The sequence below is a fragment of the Lissotriton vulgaris genome, chromosome 5, assembly GCF_964263255.1.
Source record: "Lissotriton vulgaris chromosome 5, aLisVul1.2, whole genome shotgun sequence".
Taxonomy (NCBI): Eukaryota; Metazoa; Chordata; class Amphibia; order Caudata; family Salamandridae; genus Lissotriton; species Lissotriton vulgaris.
In genome coordinates, this window is record NC_141693.1 from 1,792,767,126 (window position 1) to 1,792,789,360 (window position 22,235).

The 22,235-nt window shown below is 47.3% G+C and overlaps 1 protein-coding gene across 1 annotated transcript in view; it reads left to right on the plus strand.

Annotated features, from left to right (window-relative positions):
• RAB5C (RAB5C, member RAS oncogene family) overlaps positions 1–21,564 on the plus strand; it is a 65,502-nt gene extending 43,938 nt beyond the window's left edge. The window contains exon 4 of the mRNA XM_086924136.1: positions 17,639–21,564. Coding sequence (XP_086780262.1) covers positions 17,639–17,754 — 116 coding nt within the window. The 3' untranslated portion in view covers positions 17,755–21,564. The remainder of the gene's footprint in view (positions 1–17,638) is intronic.
• The last annotated feature ends 671 nt before the right edge of the window (positions 21,565–22,235 follow it).

Sequence of the window (22,235 nt, forward strand, 5' to 3'; positions counted from 1 at the left end):
TCCCATACTTTCAGTTTGTTGTTGGTGGCTCTGCGTTGTGCCGCGGAAATGTTTCTCTGAAGAAAACGTGACGTCAGCGCACCGGGAGGGACTTATGACCTCGCTGACATCATGTACTTGGACGACGTCCGGGCAGGGTCGTGTGGCACCACCCCCCGGTGCGTAGATGTGCTGCTGCAAAACAAAGTCCGGATCCAGTCTGACGCCTGTAGATTTTCAAAGTTAAGGAATCTGCGGCTAGACAACGTTTCTACCAAAGTCATACTTACCGAAGGTAAGTAACTCGTACTTCAGACCGGAAGACCAAACTAAGATACTGGATATGGCTTTTGATGGGATCTTGTTTGGCAAACAAATCGATGATGCGCGCCTAACAATAAAAACCGACACACAATTGGCGAAATCTTTAGCCACCCTGCAGTACAGGAAAGTGTCATTTAGAGAAGCCAGAGGACGCTGCTTCACCACCTACAGAAGTGGCTTTCAAAGGACCCAGCAATATCAGGCCTATCAGCCACAATGCAGACAGAACTACCAACCTATGGCATAACGTCAACCATCAACAGCTAGTTTCTCTCTCCTAAGGGGGCTGCAAGAGAACACCCACCCATGACACCGGCAGAAAACAAGGAACGAAATCAGGTACCAGCTTCCCATCCTTCTCATCCCATGGGTGCGAGAATTTCCAACTATTTACAGCAGTGGAAGGACAAAATTACAGACCATTGGGTATTGGATTCAGTAGCCATTGGCCATACCCTGGAATTCAGAGAAACCACATACTACTCCACCCAGGCGAGCCCCTCCCCCTCGTCTTCACTTATTACACAAAGAAGCCATGGTCCTGCTCTCCAAGGGAGCAATTGAAGAGGTCCCGTTGCTGCAAAGGGGTTGAGGTTTCTACTTTTGTTTTTTCTTAATAAAAAAGAAATCGGGAGAGTGGAGACTAATACTGGACCTCAGGAAGCTCAACAAATTCCTAAGGAAACAGACATTCACGATGGTAACACTGGCCAATATCCCACGTCGCCTCAACAAAGAGGACTTCATTACCTCCCTCAATTTGGAAGACTCATTCTTCCACATCCCCATTCATCGAAAACATGTCCGGTTTACAGTAGCTGGTACCCACTACCAATTAAAGGTCCTTCCTTTTGGCCTCAAATCTGCACCAAGGATATTTACGAAGTGCCTCACCCCAGTAGCTGCAGCTCTGTAATCTCAAGGTCACCAAGTTTTCCCCTACTCTGATGACTGGCTGCTGAAAGCACACAAGTCACCAATACTACAGAAGCTTGTCTGTTTCACAGTCTAGGACTGACAGTGAATCAAGACAAGTCATCATTTCTTTCCAGCCAGGTCATATAGTTTGAGCCCCAGGTTAGACACAGCCTGTTTCAAAGCCTTCCTCTCAGACGAGCGACAAGTCAGTCTGCAGCAGTTAGCGCTGGCCATTTCAAGAAAACGGTCCCTTTCTGTAAAAGTACAAATCGCTCTTTGACGTGTTATCAGCGATGGACCTCGTCCCGTTGGCCAGGCCAAGGATGAGACCTCATCTGGAGGAGCTTCAACATCAGTGGCTGCAAACATCAGACACCTTCAAAGACATGCTACATATAACTCTGGTCATGAAGGAAGCCCTGCAATGGTGGTATCGCAGGCCAAATCTCATGAAATGTCTTACCTTTCTCCAATTGATTCCAGATTGTATTATAACAACGGACACCTCTTTGAAAGGCTGGGGGCCACCTACAAGATCTTCAGATTCAGGGCAAATGGTCCAGTACTCAAAAACTGAGACACATCAACAGTCTGGAGCTCAAAGCCATATTTCTCTCCCTACAAGCTTTCTTACCAAGGATAGCAGGTGCCTCTGTGCTGGTTCGTAAGCCTATATGGGCAACATGTCCTACATAAACAGGGAGGAACTAAGTCGCACGCTATCGCAAGAAGCATAAGAACTGTTGGAGTGGACAACGGAACATGGTATATCTCTCAAGGCCGAACACGTCCCTGGGCTACACAACACCCTAGCATATGCCCTCAGCAGGGCATCAGACAGTTGCCACAAATGGTAATTGAATCAGTAGCAACTGGACAGTGTGTTTGCGCTGTGGGGCAGACCAGTGCTAGACCTCTTTGCCAGAACGACCACTCCAAATGCTAGTCCTATGCCATCAGGTTCCGTCTCCCAGGATCATTAGGAAAGGCCCTTTCAATGCGATGGTCCCGGATAATATGCCTACGCCTTCCCCCATCCCATTGATCCCCAGGGTACTTGTCAAAACGAAAGCAGAGCGCTGCCGCCTGATACTAATAGCCCCTAAGTGGTGGTTTCCGGAACTTCCTCATCTGAGTTCAGGCACGCCTGCAGCCAGCACCATCTCTCCTGGCCATGGCCAGGTATGTCATCCAGAACCAACATCTCTTCGCTTACATGCTTGGCTCCTGGAGTTCAGGGACATGAATGTCTCCCACGAATGCAGGGACATTCTCGCATGGTCTAGAGCTGGAAGTATTAATAAAACACAGGAGCTTAAATGTAAATTGTTTCAAGCATCTCCTGATCGGATTTTGCCCTATCTACACTCCTTAGCAAAATCAGACCTTAAATTAGCTTCAGTCAAAGTGCACCTAGCCTCAATCTCTCGGTACAGAAGTGCCACTCAGGCTCCTTCCCTCTGTGCCGCTAGTCTAAAGAAAGAATTTATGAACAGTTTTTTTCACACCTTCCCTCCAGTGCGGGAACCCCATCCAGAATGTAAACTCAATTTGGTTCTCATACAATTGATGAAGCAGCTATTTGAGCCAATTCACAGAACAGAATTGAAATGCCTCACTTGGAAGGTACCTCTCCTCCTGGCTCTCTTCGGCGAGGAGGGTTCGTGAAATACAAGCATTCTCTATAAAAAAAAACACAATAATTCGGTTCACAGAAGACTTTATCCCAAGTTCCATCTAAGTTTCTTCTTAATGAACCAGTACTAGTCGTTCTTTCTTCCCAAATTCAATTACGTCAGCTGAGAGGGCATTGCATAAGCTTGATATCAAACGGTGTCTCAGATTTTACCTGCAAAGAACAAAGGCCATTCGAAAGATTGGTCAGTTGCTTGTGGCTTACAGTCAAGTCAGGGAATGAACAGTATTCACAAAAGCCACGGTTGCTAGATGGGTTTCCGCGACAATTCAGTTTTGTCACAATAAGGCTAGCAGACCTTTAACAGGAAAGACTAAGGCACACTCTACGAGACCAGTTGTCCACATTAGCAGCTTTTTTGCTGAAGTGACATTGGAGAAAATGTGCAGTGCTGCAACCTGGAAAAGTACCCATACTTTCATGAAGCACTGGAATCTGCGTAGTGGGGGGCTGCAGCTGTCTGTATTAATCCATTTGTTCAACTAAGGTGAGCCTCTTTCTAGTAAGGATTCTTTATATGAATGTATATATGCATATGATGTATCTATTTATAATAAATATAGTGATTTGTTGTTTTGCATTTTTTCCTTATGACAAGATTAAGTCTTGTTTTAAAAAAGCTTGCCTACACGTATGTTACCTCATTCTCTATTTTAATGCATGTTAGAGCATTTCCTTTTTCTTTCTTCAGACTACAATATATTGACATTTACAACATTGGAAGGGTATCTGTTTTGCTATACTGGCACGTATGTGTATACTTTAAATTTCTGCTGGATACATCTGCCTGTGGATTCCTCACCTTTTGAATTACCCCTTGCACTGAATTCCACAGAAAACGTTCTCCATATCTCTCACGTCAACGAGGATGGCCCAATGGAAAGGCTCCACTGGCGACCCTGCGCAACATCGGAGCCACCAGAAGACCTTGTTGGCGTGCTTACGTCGGTTCCCTTTTTTCTGCACAGTCGACTCGTTACGTTTTTTTCCAGGGCTTCCATTTGTACAGTGTTTCATTGTTAAAGGTGCTCCCGAAATTGTAGCAGTGTGATGGCTGTTAAGAAGAAATCTGGATGTAAACCTTGTAGGCAATGCAGGGGTTATATGTTCATCACTGACCCCATGATAATTGTCTTCGGTGCCTGTCGTCTGATCACCAGGTCAAGGGATGTTTGTGGTGCCCTCAAGGAGAGGGAGGCCACATTTTTCATGGTCAAAGCATAGAAGCAGAAGCGGGGCCAAAGAAGGACTAGATCGAAGTCAGAGAATCCGATTCTCCACACCTAGAAGTCATCGAGGAAGCACAAGAAGCAGCAGCAGAATCATGGCTCCAGATGTTGCTCTTTTAATTACAAGTTGCCGAAGTCTGAGTCTCAAACTCCATGGTGTCTCAGAAAGGATGAGGGTTCCCCTCCGCCTCCGGTGACTCTGGCACACTCTTCGACTTAGAGAGCTTCTCCGGTGACCAGGGATGCAACCCTCTGAACAGTCCGGCTCCAGTGTCTCTGGCACCTCAGCCAGAACCGGTCTTACAGTCTCGAGCTGTTCCCGAACAGGAGGTTCTAGATCCGTACCCGCCTCTGAACAGTCCGGCTCCAGTGTCTCTGGCACCTCAGCCAGAACCGGTCTTACAGTCTCGAGCTGTTCCCGAACAGGAGGTTCTAGATCCGTACCCACCCTTTCTGACTCCAGGTACGGATCCTTTGCACTTTTTGAAGGCGATGTATGGCATGTTTGCCAGGGCAGCTAACCCTTCTTGGGTGCCTGTTGGCCCCATGGGGCCGCAAAGTTAAAAGTTGGGAGGATTACCACCTCATTTCGCACAGGCACCTTTCATGCCATTCTTGCAATGACCCCGAGTTGGCCTCTCCCGACGCAGACGTTTCCGATGTTGGTGCAATCCCAGGAGGGGAGAATGGAATATTCTCCGACGCCGCCTGGGCTTTTCTCTGTGACTTCGACTGTCCCTGTAGATCCATTGACGCTGGCCCCAAAGCCGCCGACGCAGATACCCAAGTTGAGGTCGAGAAGAGAGGCACAGAGGTGTCTAGGGGAGGAAGAATTCCAGGAGCAACAGGAGTGGGGGGGCTTCGAGAGGCTAGTGGGCTAAATATATCTCCAGAGTGTGAATGCTCTTCTCCTAGGGGTCTTCCTTCTCAAGAGATCTTATTACTACTCTATTACCAGAAAAGCTGCTGATCTCCTGGACTTACAATTGACCACTGCTGAAATGAAGTAAAACATCCTAACAGAGGTTCTTCACTCCATCTGTGACCGAGCCTCTGCTCCCATTTAATGAGGCTTTGACTTTGCCCATGTTAGAAGTATTGGTACAAAAGGGGGTGGTGATGGACGGAGCATCTGAATCAATCAAGTCAAAAGATCTGGGTTTAATCCATCACCGTATTTTAGCCCACTCTGCCACCCCAGTTCAGACATGGCTATATGCAAATCAGTCTGACCCTGTGCCTCATGGGAACAGTCCAGCCCGAACTGCCAAGCCATGTCTTCCCTGGACTGGAAACAAGCTTCCGTCCATCACCACCCGCTTTTGTACCGCTTTTGGCCGCCATAAGTGTGGCAGGGTATGCTCAGACGTGAGTCCCTTGCTCACTTTGCCACTGGATTCAAGCAAGCCGGGCTGAAGACGGCTGGAATGCCAGAAACCGGTCCTCGGAAGCTTGTTTCAGGAGCAGTAGCCGCAAACACAGGAGGCGAATCCGCTATGTAGATCATACAGAGGGAAAGGTAGAGGTTGCCCGTGGGAGGTTGGGTGTCCCATTTTATACGAAATTGGATATGTTTTACATCAGATCTCGGTGTTGGATCTCGTAGAAAATGGTTACACCCTTCCTTTCTGGAACTTCCCCTCCTTTCCCCCTTGCCAGGGCTGGCGTTTGGAGGACCATACATTGCTCCTGCAACAGGAGATTCTGTCTCTACTAGAGAAGTGCAATAGAGGTAGTTCCGTAGCAGTAATGGGGTCAGGGATGCTACTCCCTGTATTTCCTGATCCCTAAAAAGGACAGGCGATTGAGACCGATCTTAGACCTCTGGATCTTGACTTTTTACCTCCAACAGGAGAAATTCAAGATGTTGACCCTAATTCTGGTTTTCCTGGCGCCGCAAGCAGGAAGAATGGATGGTTTTAGATTTACAAGATGGCGTATTTTCACATTCCCATCCTGAAGCGGCATCGGAAGTATCTCCATTTTACTATGGGGTCTCAACACTATCCGAATGTGGTCCTTCCGTTCGGTTACATCCGCACCATGGATCTTCACAAAGGGGATGGCGGTGGTAGCCGCACATTTCAGAAGGTTGAGGTTTCCTGTTTTTCCCTACCTGTACAACTGGCTACTCAAAGCAAGGTCTCCAGAAATGGTGCTGCTTCTTGATGGGGTCCCCTTTGAACCACTACATAGTTGTCTATTGAGATTTCTAGCATTTAAGACAGTATTTCTGATTGCGATTACTTCTGCCAGGAGTGTTAGTGAGCTGCAGGCCCTTAGCGCGAAGCCTCCTTTTTACCTCAATACATGTGTATAATATGGTTCTTAGGACCCGAGGTTCTTTCCTGCCTAAGGTGGTCACTCCCTTCCATCTAGGAAAATCTGTCACTGTACCCACTTTCTGTCCTCACCCTGCCCCGCCCCGCCTCCCCCCCCCCCTTCCCCTCCCTCCCCCTTCCCACCTTGACCCTTCCAAGAAGGAGGAGAGACTTCACTGCCTGGACCCCAAGAGGATGGTCCGCTTCTACCTGGACAGGACAAAAGACTTAAGGTTGGAGAGCCAACTTTTCCTCTGCCTCAAGATCTGCTACACCATGGCCAAGAAGGAGCCTCCTGTAGGTATTCAAGCTCATTCAACCAGAGCGAAGTCGTCTTCTTTGGCTCTAGTTAGAGATGTCCCTGTTGTAGACATCTGTAAGGCGGCAACTTGGGCCTCCCTCCACACTTTGGCGAAGCATTACTGCTTAGACTCAGAGGTCAGGAAGGACGGCCACTTTGCACATTCTGTGATGCAGGATTTTTCGGTATAGATTAACGGGCACCCTCGTCCGGGAGCGCGATTGCTTGAAAATTCAATTCAAAGGGTGAGGAATCCACAGGCAGATGCATCCATGAGAAGAACAAGTTACTTACCTTCGGTAACGATTTTTCTGGTGGATCTGCCTGTGGATTCCTCACTGACCCACCCACCTACCAGTTACCTGCCTATTTATACCGAAAAAATTATTAGCATGAAATTCATGTTTTATGTTTATTCAAAATAATGTGATGCTTTTCACTAGGAAATGTCAGTTTTAGAATTTCCAGTTTTTCTTCCTTAAGTTGTATACTTGTGAAAGTTGGCGATTCACTTGTTCGCCTGACAAGGTCTTCTTATGATCTTTGACTATACTGCTTGCAATTCTGATTAAAGCATGTGAATCTATGAAAGATACCCCAATACTGGATAAGGAAAGAAGTTACTTGCCTGTCACTAAGGTTATCCCGTATTGGTATCCTTCATAGCTTGACATATAACCCACCTTCCTCCCCATACCGGCTTTCCTCTCTTGTTTTATGAGATATTTACTTCCCACTAGTGCTTGGAAAATGTGAGGGAAACAGTCTCTGCTAAGAGTATTCGGAGGGAGCTGACAGCTGATTGGCTTTTTAAAAAGGAGATCGACTATAATGGCATTAGGTCATTCATTTAATAGCCTATGTAAATTGTTGATAACTGCTTGATTATGTTACTGTGGCACTCCCAACTAGACAACGGGGAATGGTTCAGGTATGTGAATCTATGAAAGATGGCAATACTTGATAACCGTATTTACTGGTAAGTAACTGGTTTTCTTCCTCCCAATACCCACGTGTAAGTGTACATCTGCACTACATAGGTTCAACTGGTTGCTCCTAAGGGTTTCGTGGCCTGGGCAAAGCCTAATTGGAACAGATCATCGCATGCCTCAGATTTGTAACCAATTACAGGCACCCAGAAGTAGGCAGCTTCACCTCAAACGCCTTTTCTTGTCCCGTCTGTGCACTTAATCATCATACTCAGTGCATTTTGATTTAGGCGGCACTCTGATCATCTTTTTGACACTTGAAATTTTTTTTTAAATAAGCTTTTCTATCTTTTCTGTGTAAGATGAGGCTTTTGAAAGATCGGAATTTCATGCACTGTTGCCGGTAGGGAGCCTGAAATTGCAAGGCATACAAGATTTTCTAGTTTTTTATCGTGCTTACTACTTATGATTTCAATTACATATTAGAATTTAATAGCCAAGTAAGGAATATAAAGTTGAGCTACAGGAAGTGAGATTACGCTTTGTTGTTCCACAGTTTCTTTAGCTACTATAGGTTACTGATGCCTATCCCAAATTATTTTTTTAGGGGTTGCTAAACTGTTCATTCTCTCCATAAATGAGGGGAGTTCCAAAACTAGCCCCAGTCCAACTGTTTTATTGTACAAGCTGTATTCTAAAACCTAATTATTTTTACTGCGCATGTTTCATATTAGCTGGACCAAGTGGTGACTGAGCAAGCGCAAACAGACCTGTGTTAGCAGTTTTGCCAAACCTGTCTTGAAAAAGTCGACTGTTACGACTTATTGGTCCTGTATATTGCCATTATCAAAAGTACCTTCAAGTTCAGAATAACTTTCCAGCTTTACAAATCCAGAGGTTAGAACGGAGTTAAGCTGACTTTTTATAACTAGACCTATGAACAGCCATCTAGTTATTATCTGTAAGGGCAGGAAACATGTGGTTAGTAACCCTCATTATTTTAATTAGTAGTGTGCTCCATATCACTCGATATTTAGACATGTAAAGCATTGGAGTGGTTGTTTCTCTTCACTATTTGTATAACATGACAAATAATTAGTTCAATTTTGGCTCATCAAAGTTCTTTGTTTAAAAAAAAACCACAGGTATCTCTTAAATTATAAATCCTATTTAATATGCACAGGCATTCGTTTTTAGGTCTCGTAGAGAGACCTATTGCGGTGAAACCAAGACTTAAAGTAAGCTCTTAAAAAGAGGATTTTCAACCGTTCACGTGAAATCACGTGACCACAAGCATTTCCCCACATCAAAGTCTCAGCCTCCCACCCTTGCCAATTGCTTCCTAACCAGCCTGCCTCGCATAATTGCACCCCCTCCCTCCCCACAGCAATGCCAGTAGCTTGTTAGTGGCTTGCTCCAACTTTAGCACACAAAGCCAACTATGTGTTTGTCATTCAGCATAACGCAAAAGACAGGCACCCTGCGACTGGAGGGATGCATTCTTCCCTGTGGTTTGGGATGTTTCCTTTCTCCCCTCATGCTCTCCTCTCCCTTAATCTCCATTGCCGTTGTTGGTCTGCATTTCAGTGTCTTGTAACTGTTTGTCTCTGACTCCTGCTGGGCTGAGACGTATCTGTTTCCACAAACCCACGCCTTCCCCAGCCTTTCACAGTTTCTAATACTTCTGCTGCAGTTTGACCTCCATACAGATGTGCGATTTGACATAACTTATACATAAATCTGCAGAAGATTGTGCTGCATTGTACAAGGCTGTACTTGACCCTATCCCTGCTCCCCGCAGTGCAGTGTTTACAGAGCCCAGTCCTGCTCGTTAAGTTTTTGAACATCCCTGAGCAGGAAACACTGCCCCCGGCCAGCCCGGGTGCCCCGGTGTCCACCCCGCGGGGAGTCCACTCTTCACAACAACAGCAGCAGCACGGCGGATGCGGCTTCCCTCTAGCAGAAAGCAGTTGATTCAGGTAAGTACCAATGAGCCATAAAAAAATGATGTCTGCGTCCATGAATGCGTGCCCTGAAAGCTGCTTCTAGGTGCTGCGAACTGGGAAGCTACAGAAAAGTTCTGAATTTAAAGATAGTCAAGTGCCAAACATACTTTTGCTAGCCAGCCTCATACTTCACTGGTCTAAAGCATTGTTTTCTCCTAGTCGGTACTTAGGGGCATGTCACAAGTGTTGGCTTATGTTTATTAATTATAAAGTGCAGAGCCGTCCAAATAGAGCTTCTTAATGCTGGTGACCGAAAATGAAGCCAATTCTAGGACCACCTACACATAAGAGGCCAATACGTTTTCAGCTGTTTCCTGAGAGCAATCTCACTAGGACTGGGCAGAGTTATTGTGAAAGAGCATTGTACTGTCTTGCAGCCAGATAGTCGATAAGCGTCTGCCCTTTCATGATCTGCTAAATCTAGGCAGAATGGCTAGGTTGGAACTGGCAGAGTTCAAGAATCTGGAAGGGGGCATGACCGAATCAAGGGCTTGAGGCCTGCATCATACTTTCTATCACACTTATTTCCTTTCCGGAAGACTGTGTGTTCCGTAAACTCCCTTATTAGGTGACTGGATTAAACACTGTCACGTAGTATGTATTAAATGAAGTCTGTTCACGAGCTGCGTGCGCACTAGAGCACAACTCACAAAGAGATGGAATGAAACAATGCAGAAGTTGTTCCAAAAAACAAACCGAGTAAACAAAAGGGGAGTTAGCGGCTCAACTTTTCAGCTCCTTTATAACCAGGCCCGCAGGCGCCGCAACCCGGCGCTGAAACCTCCAGGGCACAACTAAGTACATTTAGGGCAAGCACCCTTTTCTCTATGTAGGTGTTTGTACATGAGGCATAGGTGAGTGAAGTGTTGGTAAGTAAGGCATTAGTTCCCTTAGGCCCCTATCCTGATCGTCAAGGTAATACTGGTTCAAGATCGAGCTCCCTTGTAATGTGCATTTACTGGGTGCACAGTGCGTGAGGCCACGCAATTCCCAGGCCTCCTGTAATCAGGGCTTAGATGTAACCTAGATCACTCAGTGATCCTGATGCAGAGCCCGCGTAAAGTCAGGGAGCAGAGAAAGTGCGTTCACCAGAGAGCACGTTCACCAGACAGTGTGTTTACTTCACAATCGCCACGACCAGTATGGGGGCACTCACAACTTTATGCCTTGAGCCAAAGGTCAGGCCGGCAAAAAAACAGCAGTGGCTACATTTCTGAAAACCCTCTTGTTCTACATAGTCCTCTGTGTCTGCATGCAACATCGCAGAATATGTTGACGGGATGGGACTATCATGGATGCCTCTGCAGAGGTGAAATGCCATTCCTGACATCACAAACAGCTTGTCCCCGATTTAATTCTGTAATAGTCTAATTTATCTGGCTGATCCCCACGATCGCAGAACTCCGCCGCTTTCCGAAGAGCTGGTTTGTGTCCCTGCCTGCGACTATTGGGAGCATCTCTTGCATTTCTCAGATCCTGTTTCCAAGCTCACAGCCTCTAGATCCGCTGTAGATCCATCTTTTACTAGTAAGATTCAGCTTCCAATGGTTTGACCCTCACACCTGACAGATGGCAGCTCAGCAGATGTAACGCACCAAAAAATGCACTCCTTTCATCATCTGGCCCCAGCCCCCAATACTGCCTCACTCAGCCCAGGCCCTGCCTCGCTCGGCCCAGGCCCTGCCTCACTCGGCCCAGGCCCTGCCTCGCTCGGCCCAGGCCCTGCCTCGCTCGGCCCAGGCCCTGCCTCGCTCGGCCCAGGCCCTGCCTCGCTCGGCCCAGGCCCTGCCTCGCTCGGCCCAGGCCCTGCCTGCCGCGCTCGGCCCAGGCCCTGCCTGCCGCGCTCGGCCCAGGCCCTGCCTGCCGCGCTCGGCCCAGGCCCTGCCTGCCGCGCTCGGCCCAGGCCCTGCCTGCCGCGCTCGGCCCAGGCCCTGCCTGCCGCGCTCGGCCCAGGCCCTGCCTGCCGCGCTCGGCCCAGGCCCTGCCTGCCGCGCTCGGCCCAGGCCCTGCCTGCCGCGCTCGGCCCAGGCCCTGCCTGCCGCGCTCGGCCCAGGCCCTGCCTCACTCTCTGGCCTCACCTCGAACCTTATTTTCTTCAGGACAGTCTGGATGCTTCACAGCTCCTCTGGCCTCCCTGCCCCCTCCCCCCTGATCTCTATCTTGCTCCTCTCCTCTCCAGCCTCCTTTACCTCTAGTCTCTCTCCACTCCCATCTCTTTGGAGTCTCTCCACCTACATCCTCGCCCTTATCTCATCCACCTCTTCTCACCACCTTCCATCTTTTTATCCTGGTCCTTCTATCCAACTCTTTATCCTCTCACCCCCATCTCCTGCCAGCTCCCCATGCTTCTCCATTTCTTCTATTTTTTGTGCCTTCTTCTCCTCTGATTGTACTCGTTTTTCGTGCCTTCTGCTCCCCTGATTGCACTCGTTTTTTTCTTACCTTCGGCTCCCCCACTCCATCCATCCATACCCCCACTCCATCCATCCATACCCCCACTCCATCCATCCATACCCCCACTCCATCCATCCATACCCCCACTCCATCCATCCATACCCCCACTCCATCCATCCATACCCCCACTCCATCCGACCCCCCACTCCATCCGTCCCCCCACTCCATCCGTCCCCCCACTCCATCCGTCCCCCCACTCCATCCGTCCCCCCACGCCATCCGTCCCCCCACGCCATCCGTCCCCCCACGCCATCCGTCCCCCCACGCCATCCGTCCCCCCACTCCATCCGTCCCCCCACTCCATCCGTCCCCCCCACTCCATCCGTCCCCCCCACTTTATCCGTCCCCCCCACTTTATCCGTCCCCCCCACTTTATCCGTCCCCCCACTCCATCCGTCCCCCCCACTCCATCCGTCCCCCCACTCCATCCGTCCCCCCACTCCATCCGTCCCCCCCTCCATCCGTCCCCCTCACTCCATCCGTCCCCCTCACTCCATCCGTCCCCCTCACTCCATCCGTCCCCTCACTCCATCCGTCCCCTCACTCCATCCGTCCCCCTCACTCCATCCGTCCCCCTCACTCCATCCGTCCCCCTCACTCCATCCGTCCCCCTCACTCCATCCGTCCCCCTCACTCCATCCGTCCCCCTCACTCCATCCGTCCCCCTCACTCCATCCGTCCCCCTCACTCCATCCGTCCCCCTCACTCCATCCGTCCCCCTCACTCCATCCGTCCCCCTCACTCCATCCGTCCCCCTCACTCCATCCGTCCCCCTCACTCCATCCGTCCCCCTCACTCCATCCGTCCCCCTCACTCCATCCGTCCCCCTCACTCCATCCGTCCCCCTCACTCCATCCGTCCCCCTCACTCCATCCGTCCCCCTCACTCCATCCGTCCCCCTCACTCCATCCGTCCCCCTCACTCCATCCGTCCCCCTCACTCCATCCGTCCCCCTCACTCCATCCGTCCCCCTCACTCCATCCGTCCCCCTCACTCCATCCGTCCCCCTCACTCCATCCGTCCCCCTCACTCCATCCGTCCCCCTCACTCCATCCGTCCCCCTCACTCCATCCGTCCCCCTCACTCCATCCGTCCCCCTCACTCCATCCGTCCCCCTCACTCCATCCGTCCCCCTCACTCCATCCGTCCCCCTCACTCCATCCGTGTCCCCCTCACTCCATCCGTGTCCCCCTCACTCCATCCGTGTCCCCCTCACTCCATCCGTGTCCCCCTCACTCCATCCGTGTCCCCCCACTCCATCCGTCCCCCCCTACTCCATCCGTCCCCCCCTCACTCCATCCGTCCCCCTCACTCCATCCGTCCCCCTCACTCCATCCGTCCCCCTCACTCCATCCGTCCCCCTCACTCCATCTGTCCCCCTCACTCCATCTGTCCCCCTCACTCCATCAGTCCCCCCCACTCCATCAGTCCCCCCACTCCATCAGTCCCCCCACTCCATCAGTCCCCCCACTCCATCAGTCCCCCCCCACTCCATCAGTCCCCCCACTCCATCAGTCCCCCCACTCCATCAGTCCCCCCACTCCATCAGTCCCCCCACTCCATCAGTCCCCCCACTCCATCCGTCCATCCCCCCACTCTATCCATCCGTCCCTCGCCCACTCTATCCATCCGTCCCTCGCCCACTCTATCCATCCGTCCCTCGCCCACTCTATCCATCCGTCCCTCGCCCACTCTATCCATCCGTCCCTCGCCCACTCTATCCATCCGTCCCTCGCCCACTCTATCCATCCGTCCCTCGCCCACTCTATCCATCCGTCCCTCGCCCACTCTATCCATCCGTCCCTCGCCCACTCTATCCATCCGTCCCTCGCCCACTCTATCCATCCGTCCCTCGCCCACTCTATCCATCCGTCCCTCGCCCACTCTATCCATCCGTCCCTCGCCCACTCTATCCATCCGTCCCTCGCCCACTCTATCCATCCGTCCCTCGCCCACTCTATCCATCCGTCCCTCGCCCACTCTATCCATCCGTCCCTCGCCCACTCTATCCATCCGTCCCTCGCCCACTCTATCCATCCGTCCCTCGCCCACTCTATCCATCCGTCCCTCGCCCACTCTATCCATCCGTCCCTCGCCCACTCTATCCATCCGTCCCTCGCCCACTCTATCCATCCGTCCCTCGCCCACTCTATCCATCCGTCCCTCGCCCACTCTATCCATCCGTCCCTCGCCCACTCTATCCATCCGTCCCTCGCCCACTCTATCCATCCGTCCCTCGCCCACTCTATCCATCCGTCCCTCGCCCACTCTATCCATCCGTCCCTCGCCCACTCTATCCATCCGTCCCTCGCCCACTCTATCCATCCGTCCCTCGCCCACTCTATCCATCCGTCCCTCGCCCACTCTATCCATCCGTCCCTCGCCCACTCTATCCATCCGTCCCTCGCCCACTCTATCCATCCGTCCCTCGCCCACTCTATCCATCCGTCCCTCGCCCACTCTATCCATCCGTCCCTCGCCCACTCTATCCATCCGTCCCTCGCCCACTCTATCCATCCGTCCCTCGCCCACTCTATCCATCCGTCCCTCGCCCACTCTATCCATCCGTCCCTCGCCCACTCTATCCATCCGTCCCTCGCCCACTCTATCCATCCGTCCCTCGCCCACTCTATCCATCCGTCCCTCGCCCACTCTATCCATCCGTCCCTCGCCCACTCTATCCATCCGTCCCTCGCCCACTCTATCCATCCGTCCCTCGCCCACTCTATCCATCCGTCCCTCGCCCACTCTATCCATCCGTCCCTCGCCCACTCTATCCATCCGTCCCTCGCCCACTCTATCCATCCGTCCCTCGCCCACTCTATCCATCCGTCCCTCGCCCACTCTATCCATCCGTCCCTCGCCCACTCTATCCATCCGTCCCTCGCCCACTCTATCCATCCGTCCCTCGCCCACTCTATCCATCCGTCCCTCGCCCACTCTATCCATCCGTCCCTCGCCCACTCTATCCATCCGTCCCTCGCCCACTCTATCCATCCGTCCCTCGCCCACTCTATCCATCCGTCCCTCGCCCACTCTATCCATCCGTCCCTCGCCCACTCTATCCATCCGTCCCTCGCCCACTCTATCCATCCGTCCCTCGCCCACTCTATCCATCCGTCCCTCGCCCACTCTATCCATCCGTCCCTCGCCCACTCTATCCATCCGTCCCTCGCCCACTCTATCCATCCGTCCCTCGCCCACTCTATCCATCCGTCCCTCGCCCACTCTATCCATCCGTCCCTCGCCCACTCTATCCATCCGTCCCTCGCCCACTCTATCCATCCGTCCCTCGCCCACTCTATCCATCCGTCCCTCGCCCACTCTATCCATCCGTCCCTCGCCCACTCTATCCATCCGTCCCTCGCCCACTCTATCCATCCGTCCCTCGCCCACTCTATCCATCCGTCCCTCGCCCACTCTATCCATCCGTCCCTCGCCCACTCTATCCATCCGTCCCTCGCCCACTCTATCCATCCGTCCCTCGCCCACTCTATCCATCCGTCCCTCGCCCACTCTATCCATCCGTCCCTCGCCCACTCTATCCATCCGTCCCTCGCCCACTCTATCCATCCGTCCCTCGCCCACTCTGCGCTACCACAACATCATTCAGAGCCACCACAGCATCAATCTGTGCAACCATTCAACAACTGATTCAAATGTTCTCTCAATGTTTCAAACTTTATTACAAATGTCACAAATTATTTTTAATATTTCACTTCTGTTCTTTTATTTTCATCACAATAAAATACACTAAACATAATCTTCCAAAAAGTTATTTGCAAAAGTTTAAGCTATTGCCATTATAAATTACAATAACTTTTATTTATGTATTAAATATTGGAAAAAATACAACCCATTGTTATTTTTAATATTAATACATCTAAGTCATGTAAATACAACACATATTGCATTACAAATGCTATAGGTGTCGCGTTTGCAAAAGTTAACACTGTTGGCATTGTAAATGACAGTTATTAATTTGGTTATTTTCAAAACAAAAACATAAATAAAAAAAATTGTCATTTACAATACTAATACCTCTAACCTTACTAATGCGAGCCCTATTGCATTGCAAACGTATTATTTATTTGTATCTTGTTGTTTAAACGTATTATTTATAACATTTTGAAAAGATTGTGATTTGTCACATCAATACATGGAAGACAGGGGGAAAATAAACATGTACCTTTACTAATGCTATAGATGTAACACTTGCTAAATTTATAACTATTGGCATTTCAAATAACAAAATTAATATTTTCATAATTTGCAAAACAAACAAAAATTAAAAAATATTTACATTTACCACACCAAAAGCTCAAACTTTTCTATTGCGAGACCTATTGCATTTCCAAAGCTTGTTTCTCATCTGGTTTTGCTACACTTGCGTGAGGTATTGAACTTGAAATGCCTGTCTTGCTGAGAGAACCCAAATCAGCCCTTGGAATGTTCAATGTGGCAAATCGGTTTGGCTCCATTTTCCCATCCTGAATTAGTTTCGTTGGCACTGCAATATAGCTGAGGTTTAAGAACAACTTAATTTATTCCAGTTTTTGAGGGTTTTATTGATGTATTTTAGATGCAAACGCTGGTATTTTCAGAACATGAGGTTTAATCCTTGTTAAAATGCTGCCAAATGGCTTGGTTTTTTCAAAGAGTTCAATGCAGTACCTTGCACAAGAATAGAACGCAGTTTGCTGTGCTCCAAAAATGTGAGTCTGTGGTAGGAAGACTGATAATCTGTTGAGTGAACTGGCTGTTTGTGAGGTGCCGAATCTGTGTATCCTCTGCACTACAGTGTTTAGTCACATAGGGTTATGATCTTATTAGTTTATGCCCCTAAACCTTACTTTTTCTTTTCTCATTTATATACGAGTAGTTTATTCAAGCATTTTATCATGCCCTTTTTGTTTCACCTTCTGATTAGAGTGAAGATGCTGTTTGTTGGGTTTCCGGCAAGGATTCGTTTTATAGTAAATGTACTTTTATTACGCTCCAGGTTAGTTTTAGTCCAGTTGATGTCGTGTTGATCCCTATTCTCTAAATTTACTTCCACTTTTAGTTTAATCAGTTAACGTTCTGTAGAACAGATCTTTACCCTACCTTCCCCTCTTTACCTGCTTTCCTTCGTTGATGACTTTCTCCAAGATGATGACGTTTCCCATAGACTGGTTTCTGCCACAGCTAGAAAGATTAAAGCATGAAACATCTGCAGTAGCCATCTTTGAGTGGTGGACTGTTGATGGTGGAAATTAATTTGTTACCTTAATGGAAAAAGCTCACTTGAACCTTATTAAATGTTTACATTTCAAGCAAGTCATTTTAATAGGGATTGCAAACTAGTTAGAAAAATGTTGCTCTTAAAACCTTTGCTCTCGGTAAGCCTTCCCTGTAGAATTCCTTGTATATCTTATTTGCTAATATATTTTTAATATTAACAATCTGCTGTTCCCATACATTTGTACCTTATTGTTGTAGCCAAGAAATTACCGAAGAATGAGCCTCAGAACACTCCTGGAGCCCCGGGGAGAAATCGAGGTGTGGATCTCCAAGAAAACAACCCGCCCCATCGGACCGCATGCTGCAGTAACTGAGCCTTTTGCCCCAAATCCAAAAAAGTTCTGTCCAAAAAAATAAAATATAGAAAAAAACATCACCAACAAGAGAGAATGACTTGACTGGAATCTGCATTAACCAATCGCACTTAAGACAGAGCAGCTGCTGTGATTTCTCCGTAAACCTCTGATCATTAACTGGAGGGGTAGTTCACCTGCACTTTCCTGTACAAATACTAATTCAATTTTAAGTCTTAAGTCTCTTTTTTTTTTTTTTTTTAATATATATGAACTTTTGCTCTTCCCTTTTTTGCCTGGTGATGGATACAGTGTCCCGGCGTGTAACATCCTTCGAAACCTCCCTCTCCCAAAAATGCCCTCCTGTTCCTCTCAATATTTCATAATTTTTTGGTAGGTGGGAACTGGGGTGAGTATGGCATTAAGTGAGATTAATTGGGTATCAACAGCTTGAAAATGTCATTGCCCTAGCGGGTGTACCCATTGTTTGTAGTTTTTGATTTCCTGTAACCAAGGACACCACAGGTAGAATTGTGTTAAAATGATTGTTGTAAAAATGCGAAAACTGCATCATGAACCCAGTTGGGAAATGGAGAGTACTTGTTAATGGCGATTTTCTCGTACTATTAAAGGACAGCTGACTTAACTCCCTCCTAGTTGGCTGTGAAAGTTGGACTCTTGGGGCGTTTAGAATGTTAAATAGCTACTTTCCAAGCACCTACAGAACTTGTCCTCTAGGAGCATATTCTTTTAAAATGATTCTCGGAGGAAGGAAGTGAGAAAGTGAAGTAGTAGTTTTGGAGTGCTACCATAAACCAATGCCATTCTGGGTCAGCTGTCCAGCCTTCGAGTTCGTAGCATGGCACGGAGTCCTCTCTGTTATGGTACCAGAAGAGGAACAAAGTACAACGCTAAGTGTTTCTAGGGATGTCATTTATTTCTGTTGTATTTGCATTTTCTGGTGTTTCGTTTTTTTGTGGTATTGCACAGGATTCAGAAATTAAGTGAGCGAGTAGTATGATGGGGTCAGAGATCCCTACCTATCCTGAAATAAAGTACTGTGTATCTCATGGTATTATGATGACAGATGGGCTGTGAGCCTAATAAAAGACTGCAGATTATTCTGTGAGCAGTAATCGGGTGTTTAAATGTAGCATTTCTGAAACTGGAGTGTTAACACTGTGATTGTGTTCTCACACCAATTGATATGGCGGGTGCATTTCTTGAACAAAATTTCACTGGCTCTCATAACTCGTGTTTCTTATCAAGATCAACTTCACAGCTTTTTGAACCCCTCTCCAGTCATCCAAATTGCTACTTGCAAGCTTAGGAACCTGAGAGGAATGAACCTGTTCCATCTTTGACTTGCATTGTACTATCCGTGGCAGTACGTTAACGTTTAACATCACGGTCTTACCTTGAAAAAAAGTGCAGGTTTTGAGCTCGAATGTGATAAATTGTCTTTTAATTAAAATGTTAGTTTGTATAGAATGAATACTCTTTTATATGTTTCTGATTTCACCTCCCTGCTAAAGTGTCTGACTTCTTCCGTTATATTACTAAATTGGGAAGTTGAAGAGTTCTTTATCAAATGTTCATTCTTTCTCCAAGGTAACGTCTTTTCTGGAGTTGTACAGACATGGTAATAAAAAAATATGTACTTGTTCATTATAGCAGTTAATCACCTCTCTAGATACAACAGATTTCATGCATGCTTTTTGATTTAGTAGGAGTTCAGAAAAGCATTCCTACTTGTCATCACATGGCCTTCCCTCCCAGTGATGCCTGCTAGAACGGAAGCACATTCAAAACACTTTATTTTTATCTGTTGGTTTTGTGCCCCAAATATTTGAATGGTTTTTGTTTCATTTGGACCAGGGATGTGGAAATTGTTGGCCGTGGTATGATGGATTGGTTTTCTGGAATGTTCTAGATTAATCAGTAAACTAAATTCAGTCGCACAGGTTAGGCAGTCAGGACAGCAATAACTTGCTCTATTCTGACCAGGCCCTGATTGCCAGTAAACTGTGTCCATAAGATTGTTTGCTTGCTACTGTTCCATGCAAGTGACATGTACGTTCCTATTCGGCAGAAGCTGGAAGAAACTACCACTCCAAGTGGTAACTGTTGAGGGACAAGCATCTGTTTTAAATTGGTGGACTAAATGGCGAGGCTTTAAGACCATAGTCTATTGGGTGTCGCCCTGAGTACAAATTCAGTTAGTCTACCTGTGAGTAAAATGAGCAAGTTACATTAAAATTCTGTTTGAAGGGAATGTTTTGTGGTTACAGTTAAAAGCTGGCACTTTGTATTTACATACAGCGGATGTCTAATAACTTGCCATGAAAACATTTTGGTTGTTACCTCGGGTAGCAATTCATGTAAATAAGAAGAAAATATTCACAAAAACTCAGGGCTATTTCACTGCGAGATGCCTGCTGTATTAACATAACGTTTATGGATGCACTTGTATATTGGCTGATGCTACTGGTGATCCTGCAATGTTTGCCCTGTTAGACAACCACATGCTTGGAGTCTTCTTCTCTTCTCCCACCTTTTTCGATTTTGGCCACTTTTTCACAGAATTCCTGTAACAAAAATGTTGGCTCCTAACACAGTGACATCTATTGCTGGTATAAAAGAGCAGGGCAATGATTCAAGTTCTTTTAGAGACAAAAGTAAAGGACCGAAAAAAAAACCTTGGGTATTTTTAACCTTTTTTTGGGGCCTAATGCAGCCATGGATGCATTGTTGTACCACACTAATCCTAGCTGTTAGGCAGATGACCACCTACTCCAAAAACAAATTCAGAAGATACTTTGGCCAGATATCTATACGAGTGATCCTTATCAGTTTGTTCCAAGCAGGACCACCAGACTATTGGGAGAGCCTCCAGTCTGCTGCTGTGACCGGATGCCTCATGACCACCAGTGTTACTAAGCAGGTGCCTCACATCTAACTGAAAAAGTGGGAGAGGGTTTGTCTACAGCAAATTGCATCCGCTGCTATCCTTTAAGGAAACCACATTCTTAGTAATATTCATAGCGGCTGAGCAATATATTTTGACCAAATGACTATTGTGTGTATTGAAAGCGGGGGAGCAGTTTCCTTTTTTTTTCTCCTTTTCTATATTTTGTATTGTATGATCTTTTCCAACTAGTAAATGGTCAGTATCTTCTGTATAGTACCTACTGAAAACCTCCATTGTCTTTATTTGTTTCTAAGTAGCATGACAAAATTACAGCCTATTTTTTCACTTATGGAATAATGCATTAACAATCCTAATTTCCAACCCTCATACGTTTTCCTTTTTCACAAGTGATTATCATGTTTGAAGGGGAAAAGCAAGACGTTAGGAATTTTATGAAATGAAGCCACTAATGTTGTTAACGACTCACCCTTCGCACAAGCTGGCCTGGTTTGACCATGTACAGTGATGGATAACAACATTTTGAATATTTGTCATTTTGTCTGTGTGAGCGGAAACAATCTGTATTATGGAAAACATAACATGTAATTATTCAAAATAAATTTGGAGGGAGCTATTAAAATGAATTCTCTTACTTGTGTTTAACCATTTCATGATGGCTTATTTTCTCTAAATTTGCATTGTTCAAACATGTTTCCTGTTTGTGTTTGCTGCTGTGCTTCCATTGACATTTAAAATGTTGATATTGTGATCTTTGAGCTTATGTAGGCACGGCTATGATTTGGGAAGGTTGCTTTGAAGCAAACATTCGGCCGTTAGAGATCCTTTAGTGATTGAACGATCAAATTGAAGCAGACCAACTTGCAAATATATTGTTTAAAATAAATTATACGTATATGCCAGTGATTGTGTAATTATCCTATTTATTTCAGTTGTCTACACTTAAGATGATCACAGCACAAGTAATGTTTCTACTTGTGAATAATGCTTCTCCTGTCTATACCAATCAGTGATACAAGTGACGACATAGTGGATTTTGTAGAGCTCCAAATACTAGAGGTGCTCATATGCTTCAAGGTTAGCTTATTCCAGATCCAAAGTCCAGCTTTAATGTAAATTGTTAGAAGGTTCATATTATGTCCAACGTATAACTTTGCATTTCTACTTGTATGTTTCAGCTTCCTTGTTTTTGTTCAAGTATTTTGTGTATTTATTCCATAGGATAGTGTTCTTGCTAGAGTTTCACCCCTTTTCATAGATCTTATCGTGGCCAGTAGTGTTGATCAGTTATGTGAGCTTTCATAGATCCACATACTTGAGTCATCCCTGTCGTCCAGCTGGTAGTCCCACAATACCATTTCAACAACAGTCTAATGTCAAACAATGGGCAGAGTCTACAAACCCTGTCACTTGAGTAGGCTACTCGCATTTAAAAATAAGCAAATGTCACATAGAAGCAGTCTGAAGACCACACCCTTCAGAGACCATTGTCCCTTAGATGCCTGCCACCTATTGTGTGCGCAGGGACTCCACTTGAGCTCTGTTTATATTACCTGAGATGTTTTCTTCTGTT